Source organism: Nicotiana sylvestris, chromosome 11 (genome assembly GCF_000393655.2).
Source record: "Nicotiana sylvestris chromosome 11, ASM39365v2, whole genome shotgun sequence".
NCBI lineage: Eukaryota > Viridiplantae > Streptophyta > Magnoliopsida > Solanales > Solanaceae > Nicotiana > Nicotiana sylvestris.
The window spans coordinates 159,388,574-159,413,660 of NC_091067.1; the positions used below are offsets into that span (position 1 = coordinate 159,388,574).

The following is a 25,087-nucleotide window of genomic DNA, read 5'->3' on the forward strand; positions in this document are numbered from 1 at the left end:
ATAAGGGTTTATCGTACGCAGTCCTACTTTGCATTTCTGCAAGAAACTATTTTCACGGCTCGAACTCGTGACCTCCTGATCACAGGGGCGTATGCAGAATTTTTTTTAAGCGGTGTCAAAATTTAGAGAGGCGTACAAATGAAAAAATTACTTTAATAAAATCATACTTTAGAAAAACACAATTCAAATATAGTAATACAGTTCTCCCCCACGAACTTTTATTTTTATAAAATATACTCATAATAGACTCAGTACAAATATAACCAAAAAAATCTATATAAGGCAGCAAACATTTACTCAATAGGACGTTGTTTCTTTCAAAAAAATTTCAGAAGAATACCAAAATATTACGAAAAAAGTTGTTAAAACTATGGAGAGTCGAACGCTGGACCACAAGCAGAAACTGGATTACTTCACCAACGGACCAATATAGTTGTTAACTCAAGTTGTGCCATTTATTTATTTAGACTATATTTTCTTTTTCAGATTATTTACATATATATTATAAATAAAAAAATTCGGCCAAGCGGTGTCGGACGTGCCTCCGCCCCTGCCTGATCACATGCAACTTTACCAGTTACGCCAAGGCTCCCCTTCTAATTAGATATGTAATCATTCTAAGATATAACTATGATTTTGCCATAGTGAATAGTTCAACAATGTTGTGACTATGCTTTTCCTGAGTCGAACGTCTATCAGAAACAGCTTCTTTATCTTCACAAGATGGCAGTAAGGTATGTGTACACACTACCTTCCCGGTTTCCCCTCACTCGGTTTGTTGTTGTTTGTCATAGTGAATATTTCTTAGGCACATCTGAGAAAGACAATTGTTTGACTGCTACTTCAATTGAGCCTCAAGAGACTGATGGAAGCCTAATCATGGACTTGGAAAACTGATTCTGTGTTGGTGGTCTAAGCTGCATTGACTGCTCCTCTTGACCATAGTCCAGTTCCAGCTGACAAGATCAGTAAATACAATTTCAGGGACATTACTTAACATAATAATAATAACAACAACAACAAATCACATAGGTGAGGTCCTGGGAGGGTAATAGGAGCCAGAAACTGATAAAATGGGAGCAATAGGGCTCGTTTATTAAAGCTCTTTGGTTTCCAGAAAACTAATCAAAATGCCTTCCATAAACCAAAAACGCACGGGTAGGTTTTCACAAAAACTCACACGCATAATTCACGGTGGCACCATGACTCACTTCAGCATATTGAAATACAAAAAGCTGATTTGCAAATAACTGTCAAGCAAAAAGAATTCATAGGATAGTCCGGTGCACTAAGCTCCCGCTATGCAGGGTCCGGGGAAGGGCCGGACCACAAGGGTCTATTGTACGCAGCCTTACCTGCAAGAGGCTGTTTTCACAGCTCGAACCCGTGGTCTCCTGGTCACATATTTTGTGGAAATCCATAGACAAATAGAAAAGGTATTTTGTCAGTCTCCCCTATTTGTCAGTATGATTATCCAGGTAAAAGGTCAATGGGGAAAATTCCCACTAGACGATGTAATCTTAACAGTCATACTACAGAGTCTTGTATTAGACAATCAATGATGGTGTGGGATAAATTTTATGCAGGAACAAACAAAAATTTAGGCACTGAATCCTATGGGATTGAAAGGGGAAAAGAGACGGTACACCAGACCTGGTTGTATATCAAGGCACTTTAACAATTTACCTGATTGTGTTCATCGACAAATTAAGCTGTTTAGTGACAATCCTTTTCCTTCATCGACAGTATTCAGTTCAACGCTGAGGCGACTGAGAACTCTTGCACCTGTATCTGAAGCCACAACAACAGCATCTCAGAAGTTATCGTACCAACGGCATGTGATCGTTAAAACACCTTATTGTCCATTGGAATATCTAGCCCTTTCAACTATGAAGCTATCACGCCTTCTCCAATGAGGCAAGTAGGCTTCGCATCTCTGTTGCTTTGCTAGTCATTCCATTTACTGAATAGGCTTTAATCATACTTCTGTACGTTATCTTATCTGGCTTACATCCACTTCTTGCCATCATCTCGAGCACCCCTTTCATCTCCACAAAGCATCCCAGCATCCCATACGCATCCACTAGGCAGTTAAAAAACACGGTATCAAGTGCCACGTCAGAATTCTCAATGAATCGCAAAACAGCTCCGACTTTTTCAGCTTTACCAGCCTTCCCATATGCTCTTACAAGTGAACAAAGAGTAACACAGTTTGGTTTTATCCTCTCAGACTGCATCAGCCTAAAAAGAAATTCCATCTGCTTTAAATCCCCAGCCCTTCCAAATGCATCTATTACGATATTGTAAGTAACTATCGTCCATGAAAAATGGTATTTCTGCATAAACTCCATTACAGCACTCATTTTCTCATAATTTTCTGTTTTCCCATATGAATCTAAGAGTATGTTGAAGGTCTTGATACTGGGTTCGATTCCAGCGCTCTGAAACTTCTCGTAGCATTTTTCCATCATTTCTATTTGCCCGCTGCCACCAAACGCTCTCAATGTTGAATTCATGGTCCACACATCTGGTTTGCAGTCTCTTCGCCGCAGCATTTCAACAAGTGTGGATTCCATCTCTTTGAACCTTTGGCAATTAAAAGAATAACCGAATCAATTTCCCTATCAATACAACTAATGCGCACACTTGTGTCCAGAAAATGATATCAACAGTATGAAACATTTTAGTAAGCAAAGATAGCACAACGCCAAAAGTTAGATAACGTCGTGGAGCTCATTTCACAACCAGGTAGAAAACTCAAGTTCCAGTTGTGCATAATTAAAACTTTCTTGTCAGCTAAGGTGGAAAATCAGAAATAGAACTATAACGCTGAAAAGTAACCAAACCTTTTTGCTTTGCCATAGGAATCAATGAGTGTATTATATGTTACTGTATTGGGTTTAATTGCCATATAATCCATGTCCGAAAGCAGGATTTGCACTTTATCGAAGTCATAAACCTGAAGGCAGGACTTTATCAGGATAGTATATGTGTAGACATCGGGTTGGCAGTTTGGAGTGTTCTTCATCTCTTCTAGGATAGAAAAAGCTTTGTGAAAAAGACCACTACGGCTATAGGCAGACAAAAGAGCAGTATAAGCTTCTTGATTCATGACACAGCCTTCTTCCACCATCATCTCGAATAGGGATTGAGCTTTTTCGGGTTGCTTACATTTCCCAAGCATGACAATTAATTTGATATAAATACCAGCATTGGGCCTGTACCACAGCTGCTCCTGGAGGAGTTCAAAGACCTGAAAGCCCAAAAAGGAATCATGATAATGCTTTGGGCGCCTCTACAGAATTTAATCACCGCCAAAACATAACCAAATGTTTCCTCTAACACATAAACATACAACAACAACCCAGTGAGTTCCCACAAGTGGGGTCTGGTAACACATGAACATAAAAAATCAGTAAACAGAAATCATCTTTCATATGCTCAGCAATGGCATTTGGTTCGTAGAAACCACTCTCCTAGCAATGCAGCATGAATCAACTTGAACAAAGTAACATGTTACGAACTTATGATTCTACATTTCTCAGTCCAGACAAAACTGCACCATCATAATCAGTTCCCGGAAAAATATCCAACTTGGACTCCAACGTGAAGAAACAAAAAGAGCATTAAAAACTCAATACGTGCATCAAATGTGTTGTACAATCTGCAGTTATAATAGTACCTTCCTCAGTCCAGGCAAACAAAAAATTACACCATCATTATCAATTCCCAGAAAATTTCCAACTTGGATTCCAAAATTAAGAAATTAATAAAAAATCAACAAGTGCTTCAAATGTGTTGTACAATATCCAGTTATAATAGTACCTTCTTCAGTCCAAACAAAACATTGCATCATATCTTATCAAAAATTGCACCACTCTTAACCAAAATTGCACCATGATTATCAATTCGCAGAAAAATTCCAACTTCGGTTCCAAAATTAAAAACTCAATATGTGCTTCATCCATTGTACCATGTGCAGTTATGATTGTACCCAGAAATGATATAAATATCCAAAAAAATGCACTATAATTATCAATTCCCAGAAAAATTCCAACTTGGATTTCAAAATAAAGAGAGTAAAAAACTCAAAATAACTAAAAAAAATCGCACCTTGAGAGCAGATTCCCAACGCAAAGCAGTAATACGTTCGTGAAGAGCTTCAAGAACAGTACGAGGCAAAAGCTTCTTAGAATTCCCTTTCTTTTTCTTGTACTCAATAACTGCTTTTGTAGCTTCTCTACGTAGAATTATAGATATGGCTTTTTGTGAAGCTATCTTTTTATTGGTTTCTTCTTTTCTCTCTTTTGCTTCTTTCTCCTTTAGCTTCTCAAGATTCAGTGAATAATTCGGGTCACTGGGTTTGGACCCGGGTATGGTGAGATTCTTTCGGGTTAATGGGTCGGTTCTTGGTGGTCTGAATGATGGAGGAGGAATTGGATTTGACGCCATGAGAGTGTGTTCAGTGTTGGCTGAAGTCTGTAAATATGAGGCTGAAATGTTTTATTAGATTGGTTTTTGGGTAAGGGAAAAAGGAATAGAAAAATTAGATCATATGTTTTTGATTATCATTATATATTTATCTATCTATATCTATGTATCTATCTATATATGTATACTATATTGAAAGTACGAAGGCCCTTAGTAAAATTTCGTTCGCCTTTTCTTACCCTTTAAAAATGAATTTTATATTGGACAAAATTATAATTTTAGTTATTTTCCTAATATTTAGGACTTTAGAATCAAATAAAATATTATTTTTTAAATCTTTCCTTATTGATAACTATGTCAAAGTCCTAATATTTAAAACTTTAAAATTATAATCCTGTACTGAATTAATAAATTGTAAGTAATGCTTATATTTCAGAATTCTCTCTTCTATTTTGTTTGGTAGTATAATAAATTCTTAACTGTAAATAGAGTCGATCTCTCCGTCAATACAAACTAGGTTTGAAACTTTTATAACTTTAACTTTCAAATTTTCATTGTGAAATTATCTCTTTGTTGAACATAATTGAATTGTTAGTATCTGTTTGGAACACATTTGATTATAATGGATCAATATTAACTTTTCTTCATCGTCTTATAGTTGATGTTCTATATATCCAAAAGGTGAGATCTCATGCAATCTCTTTAAGCTCTGTTCTTTTCTTTTTTTCTTTTTTTGTAAATTTAATTTGCTTCTTGTTTCTTGCTTATGCTATATATAATATGGTTTGATTATTATTTAGGTTTAATCTTGCATAGAAAATAGGCCGTTGAGCTTAACAATTATGTACGGTAGGCTATGCATAAAACAGGTGGTTGGACAAGACACCGACTGAGTAGCCTTTTAAAAAGTTTTCGCATCTTAATGTATTTTTTTTTAAATTTCCTTTAACTTTGGTAAGTTACACAAGTTGGATAGAATTATTCTAGCAAGTTCGACGAATAAAATTAAAACTCTCTTCAATGTGTTCTAGACATGAAAGAAATTAAAATTCAATGGAAGGTATTAGAGTTTAATGGAATTCATATTAAAAGTTAACCTAATTTATTTGTTGATAGAATTATGACTGAAATTAGAATTTTAAAGCTAATGCATTCAAAATACACTCCCCGTTTTTTGTTTGCATGCTTTTTTCTTTAATTAGAATATATATTTGAATTTGGAACTAGATACTTTTTAAACTACAAGAACAAATAAGTGCAAAAACCTAAGTACTATTAAATTACTTACCAAGTGTACGTGAAAACGAAATGGTAAACAGAAATATAAATACATCTGTTGATGGTCGAAAACTTCTACATTTCATTATCAAGTTAACTATATAGGATAAACAATCATTAGGTACATACATCTTTATATTATAACTCAAAAGCTTAACCTTAATATTAAATTTATGAATTTGTTTTATATATAAAAAAAAAAAGGTACACACGCAACGCGCGTACATATAAACTAGTCTATACTATATTAAAAGCACGAAGATCCTTAACGAAATGTCATTCGCCTTTTTTACCCTTTGAAAATAAACTTTACATTGGACAAAATTGTAATTGTAGTTTAATTATTTACCTAATATGTAGGACTTTAAGATAAGCTAAATTTTATTTATTAAATATTTTTCCTTTAAGGTATCTAAAAACTCCTAATATGTAAGAATCTAAATTGAGTAAAATTTTACTTATAAATATTTTTCCTTATTTAAATCGTGTAACAATTTTCCTCAAATTTGACTCTTTGATGTTTACAAGTTTTAACACTTTTAGAATTATAACAAAAGACTTTTACAAGTTTCTGCCTTCGTTTTAATTTTTGTAGGAATCATTAGCATTTTTCAATGTTAATCCAAATTTTTATATGTGCACAACGAGTTTAAGTTGATTTATAAATTTGCTATTTTTAATATAAATTTTTTAATCATTAATGATGGATAACATGTAAGTTATATTTTATGTCAGATATTATATCATTCAAATTATATTTATAACATTAAAAATTTAAAATTAACTAACATTTTGCTATTAATCTTTATTTATTTGGATTATTCGGAGGGAGTTCTAATATTTAGAAATTCAACATCAAACAATTTTAATTTATATAACTTATTTTCTTATATGAATTGCGTAAAATAATCTTTAGTCAAATTCATATCCTAAGAAGTAAAGAAAAAATTTAAATTCAATTCCTTATTTATCAAGATCTAATAACAATCGTGAATATTGAATATCACCAAATTAAGTTGCACACACTTCAATAATTTTTCTTTGGATCAAAGAATAATCGAGAATATCAAGATATATTATCTTCTCTTTAACTTGAAAAATTCGATCAAAATTATTATATCATCAGTTCAAATGAGAAAAATGAGTTTGGATATAATGACGAACAAGGACACCAAAAATAACAATGTCAACAAAGAATAAGTAAGAAATTATCATTTGGATATAATATTGTTCGCTTTTTACCTTTTATTTGTTGATTTTATAATGGACTAAATTGTTATTTAGGTTATTTTTCTAATATTTAGGAGTTTGAAATTTTAAAAATAGGTTGATCATTAATGTTTTCTATATTTTAACTAAGTAAAAACTACTAATATGTAGCAACTCAAAATATATATAAATCTCTAGCCCAATATTTTGAACTTTATAAATACTAGTATTAGTACTCGCGCGGATGCGCGGACACTAATTATGTCAAATATTTAAGTTTATTTGGATTGTATGCAAATAATCTTAAAATTTACACTTTCTCGGTAAATATAGATAATCATTGGATATTAACTACATGAAAAAAATTAATCATTTCTTCTATTTTTCTTTTTTGATACCATTTTTGCCGGTCTAATTGGATCCTAAAAATAGTCAGGAAGCAAAATAATAACTCATATTTATGGCAAAACAATCAAATGTTGAGACAATGAATGACTCTTTCGATAACACTTAACTCTTTTACTACTACTTGAACTCTTATTTGGTGTGTTGATATCTCTTAAAAAATATTCCTTTCTTAAAATTTTAGTTTTTAAAACATAAAATTTTTCAATAATAATTATTTTTATAATAATGTAATTGAAAATATTATTCTTAGTTCAAAACTCATTTAGTTGGCTATCTAAAAATATAAACAATTCTTTAGCTAGTGAATTTTTTTACTCCATTTTGATATCTGACATTAACCATGTTAAATATCTAAGTTATTTGAATTCTATGTAAATAACCTTAACATTTAAACCTTCTAAATAATTATAGATAATCGTCAGATATTAATTAAGAAACACTACATGAAAAAAGACTAACATTTTCTCAATTATCGTAGTGATAATTTTATTTTTGCACTATTCTCATAAGTGTCACTGGAACCTAAAAATAGCCACAAAGTGAAACAATAACTCATATTTATGGCAAAGCACAAAGGTTGACACGATATAAGCGATTCTTTGATTACAACGTGACTTTTATACTACGACATGAACTCTTATTTGGTATGATTTTACCTTTCAAAAAATATTTCTATTTTGAAATTTCAATTTTTAAAACTTTGTATATATTATAATAATAATTATTTTTATAATGATGCAAGTGAAGATATTATCCTTAATTTAAAATGCACTTTAATATGCTATCTAAAAATTTAAATGATTCTTTGGCCGAATTTATTTCAGTATGACTCCACTTTAAGTTTATCGATATTTCTAGCCCCAAAATTTGAATTTTTAATGCCCTCTATATACAAAAATTTTGTTCTTTGAATCATTAAATGTGAAATTAGTTTATTATTATTATTATAAAACATGACATATATTGTCTTAAAATTGTCAAGTAGTTTATTTTTCAATATCATACTAATTACTCAAATTGCATTCCAATTCAAATTTGAATATCATATGAGTTTGTTAGTAATAGTAATTTTTTAAAAACGACACATAATGTAAATTACAAAAAATATTCAAAGATATCCTTATCTTATAATCTACGTATTTGAGTCGAAATAAAATATATTTGAAATCGATGAGATTAACTTTCAAATTTTTTATACTCAACAAAGATGAAACATAAGAAGAAATTTGTTGTCATCTTTTATTTCTCGTTTTTAGATCTTTCTAACATTTTTTTCAATATTTATTTTTTTTTATCTTATTTTTTATGTCATTATTTCTTTTGTTACAAAAAATTAATTTATTTTACTATAAAAAGATGAATTTTAATAAAAATTGTCTACATATGAACTTTAATTATATTTTTAGTCTTTAGTTGAAATTATTTCATATTTTTCTTTTGGCTTTATCTAATCAGCTTAAATAGGTGCTCACCCGACCACTTAAATTAAAAAAATTGAATGATGTATAATTTATATATAATTCATATATAATATATGTATAATTGTGTGTTGTCAGTATATCATCTATTTATATTAGCTATAAAAAGTAAACAATAAATATGGCCAAATATTATGTAAATATTCCATAAGATTTCGATTTTTTTGAGTTTATCCATGATATAACTTCAATTATAATAATTTTAAAACTTTCTACTAATGTTCAAATTTTTTTTATCTTTTTATTATATTTGAATTAAATAAGTAAAGACTTTTTTCGAAATAATTTGTTTACATTTAAAAAAATAATATTTCACGTCATACCAATTTTTTTTTATATATACTCTTTGTTACACTTAAAAGTCACTATAGAAACTATCAATTAAAAACCAATTTATCTCTTGTTGAGTTTGAAAAAAAACATTTCACGTAATCTAATGATTCAAAACTAATTTCTTCAACGAAATCATATTATACCCTTGCAACATCGGCTTGACTACAGCTAAATGAAGGGATTTCAGCTTATACCCTTCAATTCTTTGACTGTGCTAAATTGAAATTAATGATAGCAATTGTATAACCATAGTTTTGTTATTTGTTTGATGTCCATTTATGCAAATTGACTCTTCAAACAAATATTCTTCAAGAAGAAAAAAGAAACAACATTTTTTTTAATATTGACTGATTTTGTGATGTTTCTTTCTCCAATATGTATGTTTACTTTATTATATATGTAAGTAGACTTTTATTTGGTTTTCTAAATTATTTTTTGTTAGTTAGATAAACATAGATGTGTACCCTATATATTACATTTATTTTAAAAGAATTTCATTTTATTCAAATCTAGCTACAGTGTTTCAAAGAACTATACTTATAGGATTTTAAATGTGAAAGAGTTTTATAATTATATGGAGTAGTTTTTTTTTTTTTGCTAGAGGCGAAGTAGTATTTAAATAATTATAAGAAATAACAAAATGTCACGACCCAATTCCCGAACCTAGTCGTGATGGCGCCTCTCATGAAGACAAGGCCAGCCATTCAACCCAATTCATCCTTTTAAGACAATTAATTAACACAATTATAGTATAAACATGGTTTAAATCCAATAGCGGAAAGTATAGATATAATACGAAAAATCCAACCCAACTCAGCCCTAACCGGGGTGTCACAAGTCATGAGCTACTACAGAGTTTACTAAAAATTCTACAAAGTATGGAATTAGGAACAAAGTCTGAAGATATCATAAATGACAGAAGATAAGGGAGAAAACGGGTCTGCGAACGCCATGCAGCTACCTCGATAACTCTGATGAAAACTGAACGGCAGAAAAACTCGCTCTATGCTTCAGGAATACTTGTACCTGCACACATGGTGCAGGGAGTAATGTGAGTACTCCGGCCCAGTGAGTAATAAATATAAATAATGACTGAAGGTAAGAAAATACGTTAAGGCACACAACATTCTATACAGAAGCAGTGAAATCATTTAAAATAACAATTCAGTGAAACATCATGTGAAATTTCTTTTAAACCGGCAAAACAGGTAATTTGGCAATAAAATGACGAGTAGAAATCTGCCCATCGGGCTCAATATCAAAACAACAAGTAGAAATCTGCCCCTCGGGCTCAGTATCAAAATAATAACTAGAAATCTGCCCCTCGGGCTCAGTATCTCAGAGCAGTATCAGCTCCTCAGGCACAGAACAGTACAAAGCAACCAGTCAATAAAATGAGAGCACATAATTATTATGGCAGATAAAGAATAAATGCATGAGTGCAATGCAATGCATATGACGGTATCCTCTGGTACCCACTGCGGCGTGCAGCCCGAGCCATCCATATTTATTTATCGTCGACGACGCTCACTGGGGGTGTGTACAGACTCCGGAGGGGCTCCTACAGCCCAAGCGCAACATCAAGCCATCTCGTGGCAGCAAATCTAGGCCCTCGGCCTCATATCAATCTCATTATAATCACCCAGGCTCTCGGCCTCCATATCAATATAATCAACCAGGCTCTCGGCCTCAATATCAATGTAATCAACCAGGCTCTCAGCCTCAATATCAATATAACACTGCTGCGGTGCGCAGCCCGATCCATGCTCAGTCCAGGAATCATCATAAGCCCATTAGGCATTTGTAAAATAGTAGTTCTCAGCCTGAAATATCATTTAGAAATATCATTTAAGTTTTCAAATCTTAGAAAGATGGCTGAGTTTGCAAAGCAGTATTTAAAATCTTGGACTGAGGTCAAATGATATGCAAAATATGCGAAAGCAGTGATGTCAATCCCTGAAGGATTCAAATAATTGGCAAGAAGCCTACAATTGGAAACATGACTGAGGATATAAATTCTTTAATAAAATAAGTGAGGAAAACCAGTCAAAAATCCCCTAAGGGTTCTACAGGTCGGTACAAGGCCCCAAGCATGGCAACAAGCCCAATTCATAATAATAAAGTATACGTCTCAACCAAAAATGTAGTAAAATATCTCTCAGAACGGACCAAGTCACAATCCCCAACGGTGCTCTACCCCACGCCCATTATCCGGCGTGCAAGTCACCTCAATATAGCGGTACGATGTGAAATTTCGGGGTTTCAAACCCTCAGGACATCATTTCCATCAATTACTCACCTCGAACTGGCTAATTCTCTAGCTCACGACGCCTTTGCCCCTTGAATTGGCCTCCACGCGCGTCGAATCTATCCAAAATCAGAACGAATACATCACAATATGCTAAGGGAACAAAGCCCAAGCGAAAACATTCGAAAAATATCAAAAATCTCGAAATTAGCAAAATCCGAGCCCCGGGCCCACGTCTCGGAATCAGGTAAAATTTACATTTACAGAATTATCATACCCTCACGAGTCTAACCATACCAAAATTATCCAATTCAGATACCATTTGATCCTTCAAATCATCATTTTACATTTTTGAAAGGTTCCACAATTTTCTTCCCAAATTCCATCTCAAATCACGAATTAAATGATGAATTTAGTGATAGATTCATGTACTCTAACCAAATCTGAGTTAGAATCACTTACCCCGACCAATTTCTTGAAAATCCTTCGAAAAATAGCCAAAATCCGAGCTCTCTATGTCAAAATATAAATAAAACCCAAAACCTCGTATTTATAGAGTACCCCTCAGATTCTAACATCGCTGACCGCACAAAAATGACCGCGGCCGCGCAGGTCTTGCTCTGCAGGGACAGGCTTTAGTATTTTAGCCATAACTTTCGCTACAGATGTCCAAATTGTGATATCTTTACCTTTATGGAAACTCGACACAAAGGGCTACAACTTTCGTTTTTGAATCACCTCAAAATTCCTTGTGGATCAAAAGATATGAGCTTCCGAAGAAGGACCAGTAACCTGCAGTCTTCAGTGACCGCGGCCGCGCCCACTTTGACGCGGTCAGCGCTAGGCCAGCGTGCCCAGCGCGAAAAGGAGCGCGGTCCGCGCCACAACTGCTGCCCCCTCCATTTTCTACGTTCCAAGGTGTCCGTACTCGCTCAAAACTCACCCAAAACACGCCCGAGGCCCCCGGGACCTCAACCAAAAGCACCAACGCATCCTAAACATTATTCAACCTCGTTCCAATCATCAAAACACCTCGACTAACACCAAAAATCATCAAATCACATCGAATTCAAGCCTATGAATCTCAACAACTTCCAAATTTCATTTTTGATCAAAAACCCAATCAAACCATGTCCGAATGACCTCAAATTTTGCAGACAAGTCCAAAATGACATAACAAAGCTACAGAAACTCTCGGAATTCCATTCCGACCCTCGGATCAAAATCTCACCTATCAACCGGAATTCGCCAAAATACTAACTTCGCCAATTCAAGCCTAATTCTATACCGTACCTCCAAAACCACTTCCGATCACTCTCCTAAGTCACAAATCACCTCCCGAAGCTAACCGAACCATCAGAACTCACATCCGAACCCTCTAACCCATAAGTCAACATACGGTTGACTTTTCCAACTTAAGCCTTCTTAAAAGAGATTAAGTGTCTTATTTCTTATTAAAACCAATCCGATTTAACTCTAACACACCGAATACCGATAACAAAACATGAAGAAGCATAAAATGGGGGAAACGGGGCGGTAACTCACGTGACGACGGGTCGGGTCGTCACACAAAAGTTCCTAACATGATTGCATATGATCATTAACCGAATTAAGTATGATAACAAGATAAAAAAAGATAAATTTTATTTTAAATTTAAATTCGAATTTTAGAACTTTATCTATAAATTCAAAATTATCTTTTAATTCAAATTCTATATATATATATTATATTTGTATTTAGCTAAAATAGTCAAGTATATAATAAAGTTACCATATACTAATGACATTTATTAGCTTGCCACTTGGATTAACCATAAGGTCAATTATATATGATAGTTTCTTGCTTTAATATATATATAGATTTCTAAAATATATTACTTACCAAGTTGCCGCATTTATACCAACCACTCGATTTTCTCTTCATCTTCTAATTTCATAATGCTTATGAATGTTCTTTATAATGTTTGGTGATGAAAAGTTAGTGTACTCCCTAATTTTAGTGATGTAAAGATTAAACCTCAAGGTCTTTAAAAGTATATCCTTCCCAAATCCATGAAAGAAAATAGTGAAAAAGAAGATTTGTTGAAAAAGTGTCACGACCCAAACCCCGCTCCGGTCGTGATGGCGCCTCTCGTGAAGACGAGGCTAGCCAATAAACTCATATCGCCTTTTCAAAAATAGTTAAACATAAATAAACAATTTAAATATGATTTAATGATATAATTAACGGAAGCACAACCCGACACAGCCCTAACCGGGGTGTCACCAGTCACGAGCATCTACTAGGGTATAAATACAACTGAAAGCCTAGAGTGTACAAATACAGACTAATGAAATGTGGAGAGAGAAAAGCAGTGTTGCGAACGCCAGCAGCTACCTTGCTAAACCCTGATGACTCTGCCTCCGATCAGCCAAAACATACCTGAATCTGCACACAAGGTGCAAGGAGTAATGTGAGTACTCCGACTCAGTGAGTAATAATAATAAATAAAGACTGAAGGTAAGAAATCACACAAAAACACAAGGTATTCCATACTGAAGCAGTAAAATCACTTTAAACAGTAAAGCAGTGAGAAATTAAGTGAAAATCCCTTTTTTTTCAACAAGTAAAGCAAGTAGTTTACAAGTGAGTAACAAAAATGATAGAAATGTAAACAGCCCCTCGGGCAAAACATGTACAACAAACCGCCCCCCGGGCATAATATCAACAGAACCAGCCCCTCGGGCTCAATATCAGAACAGTAACAGCCCCTCGGGCTCAATATCAGAACAGTAACAGCCCCTCGGGCTCAATATCAGATCAGTAACATCCCCTCGGGCTCACTCTCAGAATAGTATCAGCCCATCGGGCTACCTCACAATCACTCATATCAGCCCCTCGGGCATAGTATAAATCACTCAGAACAATGGGTACCCGCGCTCACTGTGGGTGTGCAGACTCCGGAGGGGCCCTTACGACCCAAGCGTTATATCAAGCCACCTCGTGGCATCATCACTCAGCATATACTCACATCACTCAAGCCACTGCGTGACATATAAAGTATCTCAGGCCCTCGGCCTCACATCACTCAAGCCACCTCGTGGCATAAATAGTATCTTAGGACCTCGGCCTCATATCACTCGGCATCACATCACTCAAGCCACCTCGTGGCATAAATAGTATCTCAGGACCTCGACCTCATATCACTCAGCATATCCTCACATATGGACCTCGGCCTCACCCAGTCCGAAAATCATCATAAGCCCCTCGAGCATTTGTAAAACAGTAGTTCTCAGCCCAAAATACCATTTAGAAATATCATTTGAGTTTTCAAATCTGCATAAAAGCGGCTGAGTTTGTAAAACAATAATTATCAACAGGACTGAGTTTAAATATAAGTCAAAACAACGAGGAAATAGTGATAAAAATTCCCAAAGGATTCAAATAATTGGCATGAAGCCCAAGTATGGAAATCAACCCAAATCATGATGATAACAAATAAGTTTCAATCAAATATGCGGTAAAATCATCAATCGGGATGGACCAAGTCACAATCCCCGGTAGTAAAAAACCCCGCGCTCATCATCCAACGCGTGTCTCACCTCAATATAGCACTACGATGTGCAAATCCGAGGTTTCAAACCCTGAGGACATCATTTACAATCATTACTCACCTCGAACCGGCTAATCCTCTAGCTCGCGATGCCTTTGTCTCTCAAATCGACCTCCGAATGCCTCGAATCTAGCCACAATAATTCGATTCAGTTAATAAAAATTATAGGAATTAATTCCATATGAAATTCTACATTTTCCATTAAAAATTCGAAATTGCACTCAAAATTCGCCCGTGGGGCCCACGTCTCGGAACCCGACCAAAATTACGGAATATGAAACCTCATCCAACCACGAGTCCAACCATACCAATTTTACTAAAATCTGACATCAACTCCACCCTCAAATCTTCAAATTAAACCAAGAGGGTTTTCAAGATTTTCCCAACTAAAATCACCAATTAAATGCCAAAAGTAGTAATAGATTCGGGTAATCTAACCAAAATTAAGTTAAAACACTTACCCCGTTATTTTCTTTGAAAATATCCCGAAAATCGCCTCTCGCCGAGCTCCAATTTGGTAAAAATGGAAAATGGGAACTCAACATTCTGTCCAGAATTTCCGTGGTTACTGTTCATGCATTTTACTGTTCATGGGTACTGTTCACGGTACTGTTCATGGGTACTGTATACGAGGTACTGTTCATATGTACTGTACACGGGTTGTCACGACCCCAACCCCAGCCGTGATGGCGCCCAACACAATGCTAGGCAAGCCCGACCAACTAACATCTCACAATCTCTTTCTTTATAATTCAATACCAATTTTCGGTATTTAATACCAATTTAATATAAATAGAAGTATGAATTTAACAGATGAAATGTGCGGAAACCATAATCATGAAAAAATCTTTGTAAAACAGCCCACTGATCCGGTGTCACAAGTCTGAGCCTCTAATACAAGGTTTCAACAATCTAATACAGAATTATGTCTAAAATGCGGAATGATAAGTGGAGATAGAAGGAGGAATCGGGTCTGCGAACGCCATGCAGCTACCTCGATAACTCCGTGAAGACAGGACGGCAGGAAAGCTCGCTCTATGCCTCAGGAATACCTGTACCTGCACACATGGTGCAGGGAGTAATGTGAGTACTCCGACCCAGTAAGTAATAACAATAAATAATGGCTGACAGTATAAAATCACATAAAGGCACTAAGCAGTTCTATATCAAAACAGTAAAATCATTTAAGCAACAGTGAATGAGGAAATCATGTGAAATTCTTTAAACCAGGTAAAATAGATATAATCAGTATGAATCAGCTCCCCAAGCTTTTCAGTTCATTTATTCGTTCTTATCCTCAGTTCTCAATTTCATACACTTATCACGATAACCGAATCAAAATATATATAAACCGCTGCGGCATGTAGCCCGTTCCGTATATCGCTGTGGCGTACAGCCCGATCCATAATAATAATAGTCAACTGCGCTCACTGGGGGTGTGCAGACTCCGGAAGGGATCCTTCAGCCCAAGCGCTATATAATTGCTACGGCGTGCAGCCCGATCCATATAAGTAGTTGTTGCGGCGTGCAACCCAATCCATAATATATATATATATATATGTTGCGGCGCGCAGCCTGATCCATATCATATAAAATATCCTCACTATTGGGTCCTCGACCCCTCTCAGTCATTTAAAAATCACAGCCTCTCGGGCATAATGTACGGTCGGGATCTCAGCCCTCATATTTCTCTCTATTTATGATTAACATTTCAAAAATCCGGTTCATATCAATCTTAAACAATTGGAAACATGACTGAGGATATAAATTCTTTAACAAAGTAAGTGAGGAAAACCAGTCAAAAATCCCCCAAGGGTTCTACAGGTCAGCACAAGGCCCCAAGCATGGCAACAAGCCCAATTCACAATAATAAAGTATATGTCTCAATCAAAAATGTAGTAAAATATCATTCGGGATGGACCAAGTCACAATCCCCATAGCATTGAACCTCACGCTCGTCACACAACGTGTATCTCAACTTAGCATAGCACTACGTTGTGCAATTCCGGGGTTTCAAACCCTCAGGACATCATTTAAAATCATTACTCACCTCAAACTGGCCAAAACCCTAGCTCGTTATGCCCTTACCTCTCAAATTGGCCTCCACGCGCGTCGAATCTATCCAAAAATCAGAACGAATAGGTCACAATATGCTAAGGGAACATAGCCTAAGCGAAAACATTCGAAAACAATATCAAAAATCTCAAAATTAGCAAAACCCGAGACCCTGGCCCACGTCTCGGAATCGGGTAAAATTTATATTTTCAGAATCCTCATACCCTCACGAGTCTAACAACAACAACAATAACAACAACAACATCCCAGTATAATCCCACAAGTGAGGTCTGGAGAGGGTAGTATGTATGCAGACCTTACCCCTACCCCGATGGGCAGAGAGGCTGTTTCCAGGAGACCCTCAGCTCAAGAAAGCACCAAGTGACGATATATTAGTACTATTGATAGACTCATAATATAATAACATAAAATACATAACATACATAAAAGAAATTAAAATAGCAAAATAACAGCCATATAAGAGAATATAGGAAATACGAGAGAGATGGAAAGTAAACTAATATCTAGCGTATAAAACCCTGCATCAGTAGCTAACTAGTAGTATCCTAAGCCTAACTCCTAACGGGCTAGTCTCACTCTAGTGCGCTGTATAGATATTCACAACTTCCCCCTAACCTTCAACCTTAATGTTCGACCTCCACAATTCCCTGTCTAGGGCCATGTCCTCAGTAATCCTAAGTCGCGCCATGTCCTGCTTGATCACCTCTCCCCAATACTTTTTAGGTCTCCCTCTACCTCTCCTCGTACCCACCACCACCAATCGCTCACACCTCCTCACAGGTGCATCAGTGCACCTCCTCTGAATGTGCTCGAACCATCTGAGTCGTGCTTCCCGCATCTTGTCCTCTATTGGGGCTACGCCCACCCTCTCTCGAATATCTTCGTTCCTAATCTTATCCATCCTTGTATGCCCGCACAACCACCTCAACATCCTCATCTCTGCTACTTGCATCTTCTGGATGTGTAGGTTCTTAACCGGCCAACACTCATACAACATGGCAGGTCTAACTACTGCTCTATAAGACTTACCTTTTAGTAACGGTGGCACTTTCTTGTCACACAGGACTCCCATCGCTAACTTTCACTTCATCCACCCCACCCCTATACAGTGTGTGACATCCTTGTCGATCTCCCAGTCCCCTGAATAATTGACCCAAGGTACTTGAAACTACCCCTCTTAGGTATGACTTGAGATTCAAGCCTCACTTCTACTCCCTCGCCCATCGCCTCGTCCCTAAATTTGCACTTGAGGTATTCCGTCTTCGACCTGCTCAATCTAAACCTTTTAGACTCAAGGGCTTGTCTCCAAACCTCTAGCCTCTCATTGACGTCGCGTCGGGTCTCGTTAATTAGGACTATGTCATCAGCAAATAGCATGCACCATGGCTTTCCCAAGCATAGCATAGATAGTAAATAGAACTCAACTGTTGGCCAAACAATTAAGCAATTATGCGCAGAATTAGAGAAATAACCAAAGATGATAACTCGAATTAATGGTGATGTAATTAATAAACTTCAATATTCATGACAACCACAACCCTAGAACGTGAAGTTTAGCTCCACATAGACATGGTAGCAAAATAACAAATCATCAAAAAAAATTAAAGATTACTAAGTTTGATGGAAGAAAGATGGAATCTGCTGAATTCCGCTCTCCACGGCGTCTCCGTGCTCTCCCTAGGTCTAAAGTATGTCAAAAGTCTGTCCTCCCCCTCTAAAAAATATTTTTACATATATTTATTCCATGTAGGGTCGGCCCATACGAAACCACCTTCTTTTACACGAAATAGGAAAATACTTTGTAAAAAATACACAGGTGCACCGTATGGGGCAATGCGCCATGCGATGTGGTAGTGGGATTTATCATAGTGCATGCAAAATCAACAGGAAACATTTATGCATATATGCGGCGTCCTACACGCCGCCCCACACATCGTGGGTGTGTATTTTTCTCAGAGTCCGCTTTTTCTTGACTTTTTGATATCCAGATGTCGTTTTCGACCCCCGAACATGATCCTGGATTAATCCCATGGGCTTTTACTTAGACTTCAAAGCTCCAAATAGCTCAAATTCATTCCAAAACATCTACATAGATCGGAATCACTCATACAAGGCATAAAATACGCAAATAGTGCAAAACACTAGTGATTGAAGCTCAAACTCAATTAAAGTGTACTAAATTAGAGTGTGATAAGTGACTAAAATACGTAATTATACCCGATCATCAGTGAACCTGTCTAGGGATCCTATTAATGACATGCCGAAACCGGTAGTGCAAAAGGCTAAGGCACAATTGCCTAAGCCTCCACCTCCTTACCCTCAAACTTGCAAAGCAAAATGATGAAAACCAATTCAAAATGTTTATCTAAATGATGATGAGTCTCTTAATCAATGTGCCATTAGTTGAAGCCTTGGAGAAAATGCCTGATTATGCAAAGTTAATGAAGGATCTTATGACAAAGAAGCAGTTGATGAATTTTGAAACTATAAAAATGACTCAACAAGTGAGCGAAATTGTGTATTCTATGTCTCCCAAGTTGAAGGATCCTGGTGCTTTCACGATTCCTTGTACAATTGGAATTGTCGAGTTTGCAAAATCCCTTTGTGATCTTGGGGCAAGTATAAATTTGATGCCCTATTCGGTTTTCAAGACATTGGTAATCGGGCTACCAAGGCCCCCCTCTATGAGATTGCAAATGGTCAATCGAAATATGAAGAGGCCCTTGGGAGTGATTGAGGATGTTTTGGTTCGTGTTGATAAATTCATTCTCCCAGCGGATTTTGTCATTCTTGATTGTAAGATTGATTATGAGGTGTTGATTATTCTTGGTAGACCTTTCCTTGCTATGGGGAAGGCTCTTTGTGATGTTGAAGCCAGAGAACTTACTTTCCGGGTTGGTGATGAAAAAGTGGTTTTCCATGTGTGTAAATCCATGAAGCAACCCAATAGCAATGAGGTGTGAATTTTTGTGGACTTGGTGACCGATGTGATTGTGTATGAAACAAGTGATGTCATAAATGTTGGTGATATGTTGGAGGTCATCTTGATCATCTTTGATGATGACGAGATGGATGGATTCGTGGAATGTGTGAACTCTTTACAAGGAATGGGGTCGTACACATATGAGCCCCGCAAATTGTCCTTGGATCTTGAAAATAGGATAACTCCTCCTACAAAGCCTTCAATTGAAGAACATCCTATCTCGGAGTTGAAGCCATTGCCTTCACATCTTCGGTATGAATTTCTTGGACCCTCTTCTACTTTACCACTTATTCTTTCCTCTTGTTTGACTAACGTGCAGGTAGACTCTACATTGATGGTAATACAAAAGAGGAAGAAGGTTATTGGATGGACATTCACGGATATTCAGGGGATAAGGTCCACATTTTTCATGCATAAGATTAACTTGGAGGAAGGTGCCAAACTATCTATTAAACATCAAAGAAAACTCAATGAATCCATACAAGAGGTTGTCAAAAAGGAGATCATCAAGTGGTTGGATGTCGGGGTTGTCTACCCCATTTCCGGTAGTTCGTGGACTTCTCTGGTTCAATGTATCCCAAAGAAAGAGGGTATGACCGTGGTCACCAATTACAAGAATGATTTGATTCCTACAAGAAAAGTGACCGGGTAGAGAGTGTGTATGGACTATCGTAAGCTCAACAAAGTCACAAGGAAGGATCATTTTCCACTTCCCTTCCTAGATCAAATGTTTGATAGATTGGCAGGCCGTGCTTTCTATTTTTTCCTTGATGGGTATTCCCGACTACAACCAAATTCTTATTACTCCGGAGGATCAAGAGAAAACTACCTTTACATGTCATTATGGTACTTTCACCTTCAAGCGGATGCTATTTGGATTGTGCAATGCACCTGTGACTTTTCAAAGGTGTATGATAGCGATATTCACGGACATAGTGGAGGATTACCTTGAATTCTTCATGGATGACTTCTTGGTGGTCAGGAATTCCTTTGATGATTGTCTCGCAAACTTGGATAAAGTGTTGGCAAGATGTGAAAAAACAAATTTGGTGCTCAATTGGGAGAAATGTCATTTCATGGTCGAGGAAAGCATTGTCCTTGGCCACAAGAACTCAAAGAATGGCATTGAAGTCAACAAGGAAAAGATTTAGGTGATTTCTAAAATACCACCTCCGACTTTAGTGAAGGGCGTGCGAGTTTCTTAGGCCAAACGGGGTTTTACCGGTGTTTCATCAAAGATTTCTCTAAAGTGGTGAACCCGTTGTGCAAGCATTTGGAGAAAGATACTAAGTTCCACTTCAATGATGATTGCATGAGAGCCTTTGAATTTTTAAAGTTCAAGTTGACTACTACTCCCATTATCATCGCTCCAAATTGGGGTGTTCCTTTTGAGCTCATGTGCGATGCAAGTGATGTAGCGGTAGGGGCTGTTTTGGGGAAATGCATCAACAAGATTTTTCATTCAGTCTACTACACTATTAAGATCATGAATAGTTCCCAAGTCAACTATACCGTTATAGAGAAAGAGCTCATTGCCATTGTGTTTGCTATTGAGAAGTTCTGTCCGTACTTGATGGGTGCTAAAGTAATTGTCCACGCGGATCATGGGGCACTTCATTATCTTATGAGCAAGAAAGATTCCAAAGCCTGATTGATAAGATGGGTGCTTTTGTTGCAAGATTTTGATATTGACATCCAAGATCGAAAATGAAGTGAAAACCAAGTGGCGGATCACTTGTCTCGTTTGGAGGAGGAGGAGAGGCTGCATGATGGACTTGAAATCAATTACTCCTTCCCCGATGAGAAACTTTTGGCTATTTCAATGAAATAGGTGTCATGGTTTGCGAATCTAGCAAATTTTCTTGTGAGTGGTACCATCCCCATTGAGTTCTCTTCAAACCAAAGGAAGAAGCTCAAACGGGATTGTCAATACTATTATTGGGATGAATCGTACCTTTTCGAGATTTGTGCGGACGGGGTGATTAGAAGATGTGTACCACAGGAGGAGCAATGTGAAATTCTTGGGGCTTGTCAGTCTTCACCATATGGTGGTCACCATGGTGGAGCAAGAACGGCGGCCAAAGTGCTAAGTTGCGGTTTCCATTGGCCCACTCTTTACAAGGATGCAAGTGATCTAGTGAAACGATTTGATGAATGTCAAAGGGCCGGTGGAATCTCAAAGAAAAATGAAATTCCGCTCGCCACCATCTTGGAGATTGATTTTTTCGATGTGTGGGATATTAACTTCATGGGTCCTTTTGTGAGCTCTTGTGGAAATACATACATCTTGGTTGCGGTTGATTATGTGTCCAAATGGGTTGAGGCCGTTGCTATACCCAATAATGAGGCGAGAAGTGTGGTGGCGTTCTTGAAGAAGAATATTTTTACAAGGTTTGGTACTCTGTGGGCTATCATAAGTGATGGGGTCACATTTTTGTAACAAAGCCTTCGATGCCTTACTCACCAATTATGGTGTCACTTATAAAGTCACGACTCGCTATCATCCACAAGCAAGCAATCAAGTGGAAGTCTCCAATGGGGAGATAAAGAGTATTTTGTCCAAAATAGTTAATGCTAACCAGACGGATTAGACCAAGAAACTTGATGATGCTTTATAGGCTTATAGGATGGCTTACAAAACACCCATAGGAATGTCTCTATATCGGTTGGTGTTCGTAAAAGCTTGTCATCTTCTGGTGGAACTTGAGCACAAAGCCAGGTGGGCTTTAAAGAGGTTGAATCTTGAGTGGGATGTCGCCGCTAACTTAAGGGTGGCACATTTGAATGAGTTGGATGAGTTCTGATTCCATGCATACACAAGTTCATACTTATACAAGGAGAAGATGAAATATCTTCATGACAATTACGTTTGGAACAAAGAGTTCGAAGAGGGTGATCTTATGTTGTTGTTCAATTCACGGTTGAGGATGTGTCCCGAGAAGTTAAAGTCTAAATGAAGTGGCCCGTTTGAAGTTGTGGGTGTGACACCCTTTGGTGCATTGGAATCGAGGAATAAAAATGATGAGGTATTCCAAATCAATAGTCATCGGGTGAAGCATTATTTGGAAAAATTTGGTAATGACCACGTTGTAGCGGTGATTCATTTTGAGTGATGGTAATCTGCATCATGCCGCGACGTTAAATCAGTCTCTTCTTGGGAGGCAACCTATGTTTCTTTTTCTTTTTTTACTTCTTTTATAGATAGGTGAGATTTTTGTGCTAACTGGATTTGAAGTGTGTTGCGGGGATGGGTGTGCTTTACAGGAACTGTGCTCAGAAAATTAGCTAAGTATGGAAAGAAGTGCGGACCGCACTGTGATTGCTACAGTAAAAGGAAACTGCAGTCGCACAATTGCAATGCGGACCGCACAAATGGTAAAGGGAAAATGCAAACTCTCTGAAGTTTGTCTTGTCAGAGAAATGGCCAAAAGTGCTTTCGCACACCAAAATATGCTATCCGCAACAAAAATCTACGACCGCACTACAAATTCTGCGAATCGCGGCTTCTGAGCCCTAGGTAACAGAGTGCGGACTGTAGAAGGAATTCTGCGGCCGCACTCAGCCTTTTTCCCTTAGCCAGACTCATCCTGTATAAATTGTGATCCTAGGGTTACTGTGCATTTTTTCCCCCTCTCTGAGCACTCAAAAAGCTAAAACATTGAAAGCATCTGCTAAATCATCTGCCACATACAATCAACATCTGTAATCACTCTTTTGCACTACTTCATATCTGGTATTCTTCAATTACTCGTAGAACTTTTCAATTTTTAGTTTAATTTAAAAAAATTAGGTAGTTTTAGGCCATTTGTCAGTAGATTTCAATTTTACAACCATGTGGGGTTTAAACTGTGTTGGGTCAACTGATAATTGCTGTGTGGGGAATGGGTAACTTGATTATCATGCTCCAATGTTAATACCATGTCAAATTTGTGTAAAAAATTATTTACCTTAGAACTCTGCTCGTAAAGGTTTTGAAATCTGTGGCCGCACAATAAATTGTGCGATCCGCAGAAGTTGAGATTAAGGCACATTGGTCAAGATGAATTCTGCAGCCGCACTTGAAATTGTGCGGACTGCAGAAATCCCATCGCGGCCATAGAAAAGTGAATGTGGCCGCAAAATAGACCAATCTCTGTCTTTAGAAAGTTGGAATGTTGGTGAATCTGATGTGCAGCCGCGATAGAAAATGTGCGGACCGCACTCCAATTCTACGGTCGCACTAATAATTGTGCGGAATGCAGATCCAGTTCTGTGACCGCAAGATCAAATTGTATTGCCCGCAATGTTTTGCATGCGGCCGCACTTATAATTGTGCGGACGGCACTCCCCCACCTTTCAAGCATATTTTACATTGAATATTCTTTGTTTGTTTGCACTTGAATTACAATTGGTTCCTGTTGTTGCTTGTTACAGAAAATGGTTAGATCTCGAGGCTGTGGAGATACTTCAAAAGGGAGGGATCAACCTTCAAGAGGCTGAGGAAAAAGTACTTTACCCCTTACCCTCAAAAATATAATCACCAAGAAGGCTACAGCTAGCCGAGGAAGAAATGTAGAGCCCTCCGAATCCAGTTTTTATGCCCCCATCTAGGGAAGCATCGGAGGGCGACTTGGTTCAAGAGCAGCCGGCTATCCAATCAAGGCCACCGGGGAGGTATCAACTTCGTGACGAGCCTTCCTCATCACATTGCACCTTTGAGGGTTCGGAGAGTACCAGTCAGGCTTCGGGGTCATCCTCTACACCTGTTCCTAAGGCACTAGCGAATACAGTTGATGATATTCTAGATAATGGCCGGAGAGAGATACTATAGTTGTCGGCCTTGAGAGGTCGAAGAAGAAGAGGGTCTGGGAGGATGGTTTGTTAGTCTAGTTGCCTTTACTAGCTTCCATGAGTGGTGGTCGGTGAGATCGCTCACTCTTGAGCGACAATTCCAACTGAAAGACCTTGAAAAGTACAATCCGACAGTCTTGAGACAGTTCCGAGAGCGGAAGGGGTCGAAGTGGTTCACCCAAAGTGTAGTGGATGCAAAGGAGTATCTGGTTCGGGAGTT

General features: G+C 37.1%; 3 protein-coding genes across 3 annotated transcripts in view; 1 reads left to right on the forward strand and 2 right to left on the reverse strand.

The window, feature by feature from the left end:
- Positions 1–386: 386 nt before the first annotated feature.
- Positions 387–4,527, reverse strand: LOC104247299 (pentatricopeptide repeat-containing protein At5g48730, chloroplastic). Its single transcript, XM_009803263.2, has 4 exons — positions 4,114–4,527; positions 2,847–3,253; positions 1,687–2,586; positions 387–956 (listed from the first exon to the last, which is right to left on the reverse strand). The coding sequence occupies exons 1-3, from the start codon at positions 4,450–4,452 to the stop codon at positions 1,899–1,901; spliced, it is 1,434 nt and encodes a 477-aa protein (XP_009801565.1). The 5' UTR covers positions 4,453–4,527; the 3' UTR covers positions 387–956; positions 1,687–1,898.
- A 14,896-nt stretch (positions 4,528–19,423) lies between these two features.
- Positions 19,424–20,017, forward strand: LOC138881911 (uncharacterized). The gene has a single exon (XM_070162213.1). The coding sequence runs from the start codon at positions 19,424–19,426 to the stop codon at positions 20,015–20,017; it is 594 nt and encodes a 197-aa protein (XP_070018314.1).
- Positions 20,018–23,679: 3,662 nt separating this feature from the next.
- Positions 23,680–25,087, reverse strand: part of LOC138881912 (uncharacterized) — a 2,640-nt gene continuing 1,232 nt past the window's right edge. Inside the window, exon 2 of the mRNA XM_070162214.1 lies at positions 23,680–23,717. Coding sequence (XP_070018315.1) covers positions 23,680–23,717 — 38 coding nt within the window. The remainder of the gene's footprint in view (positions 23,718–25,087) is intronic.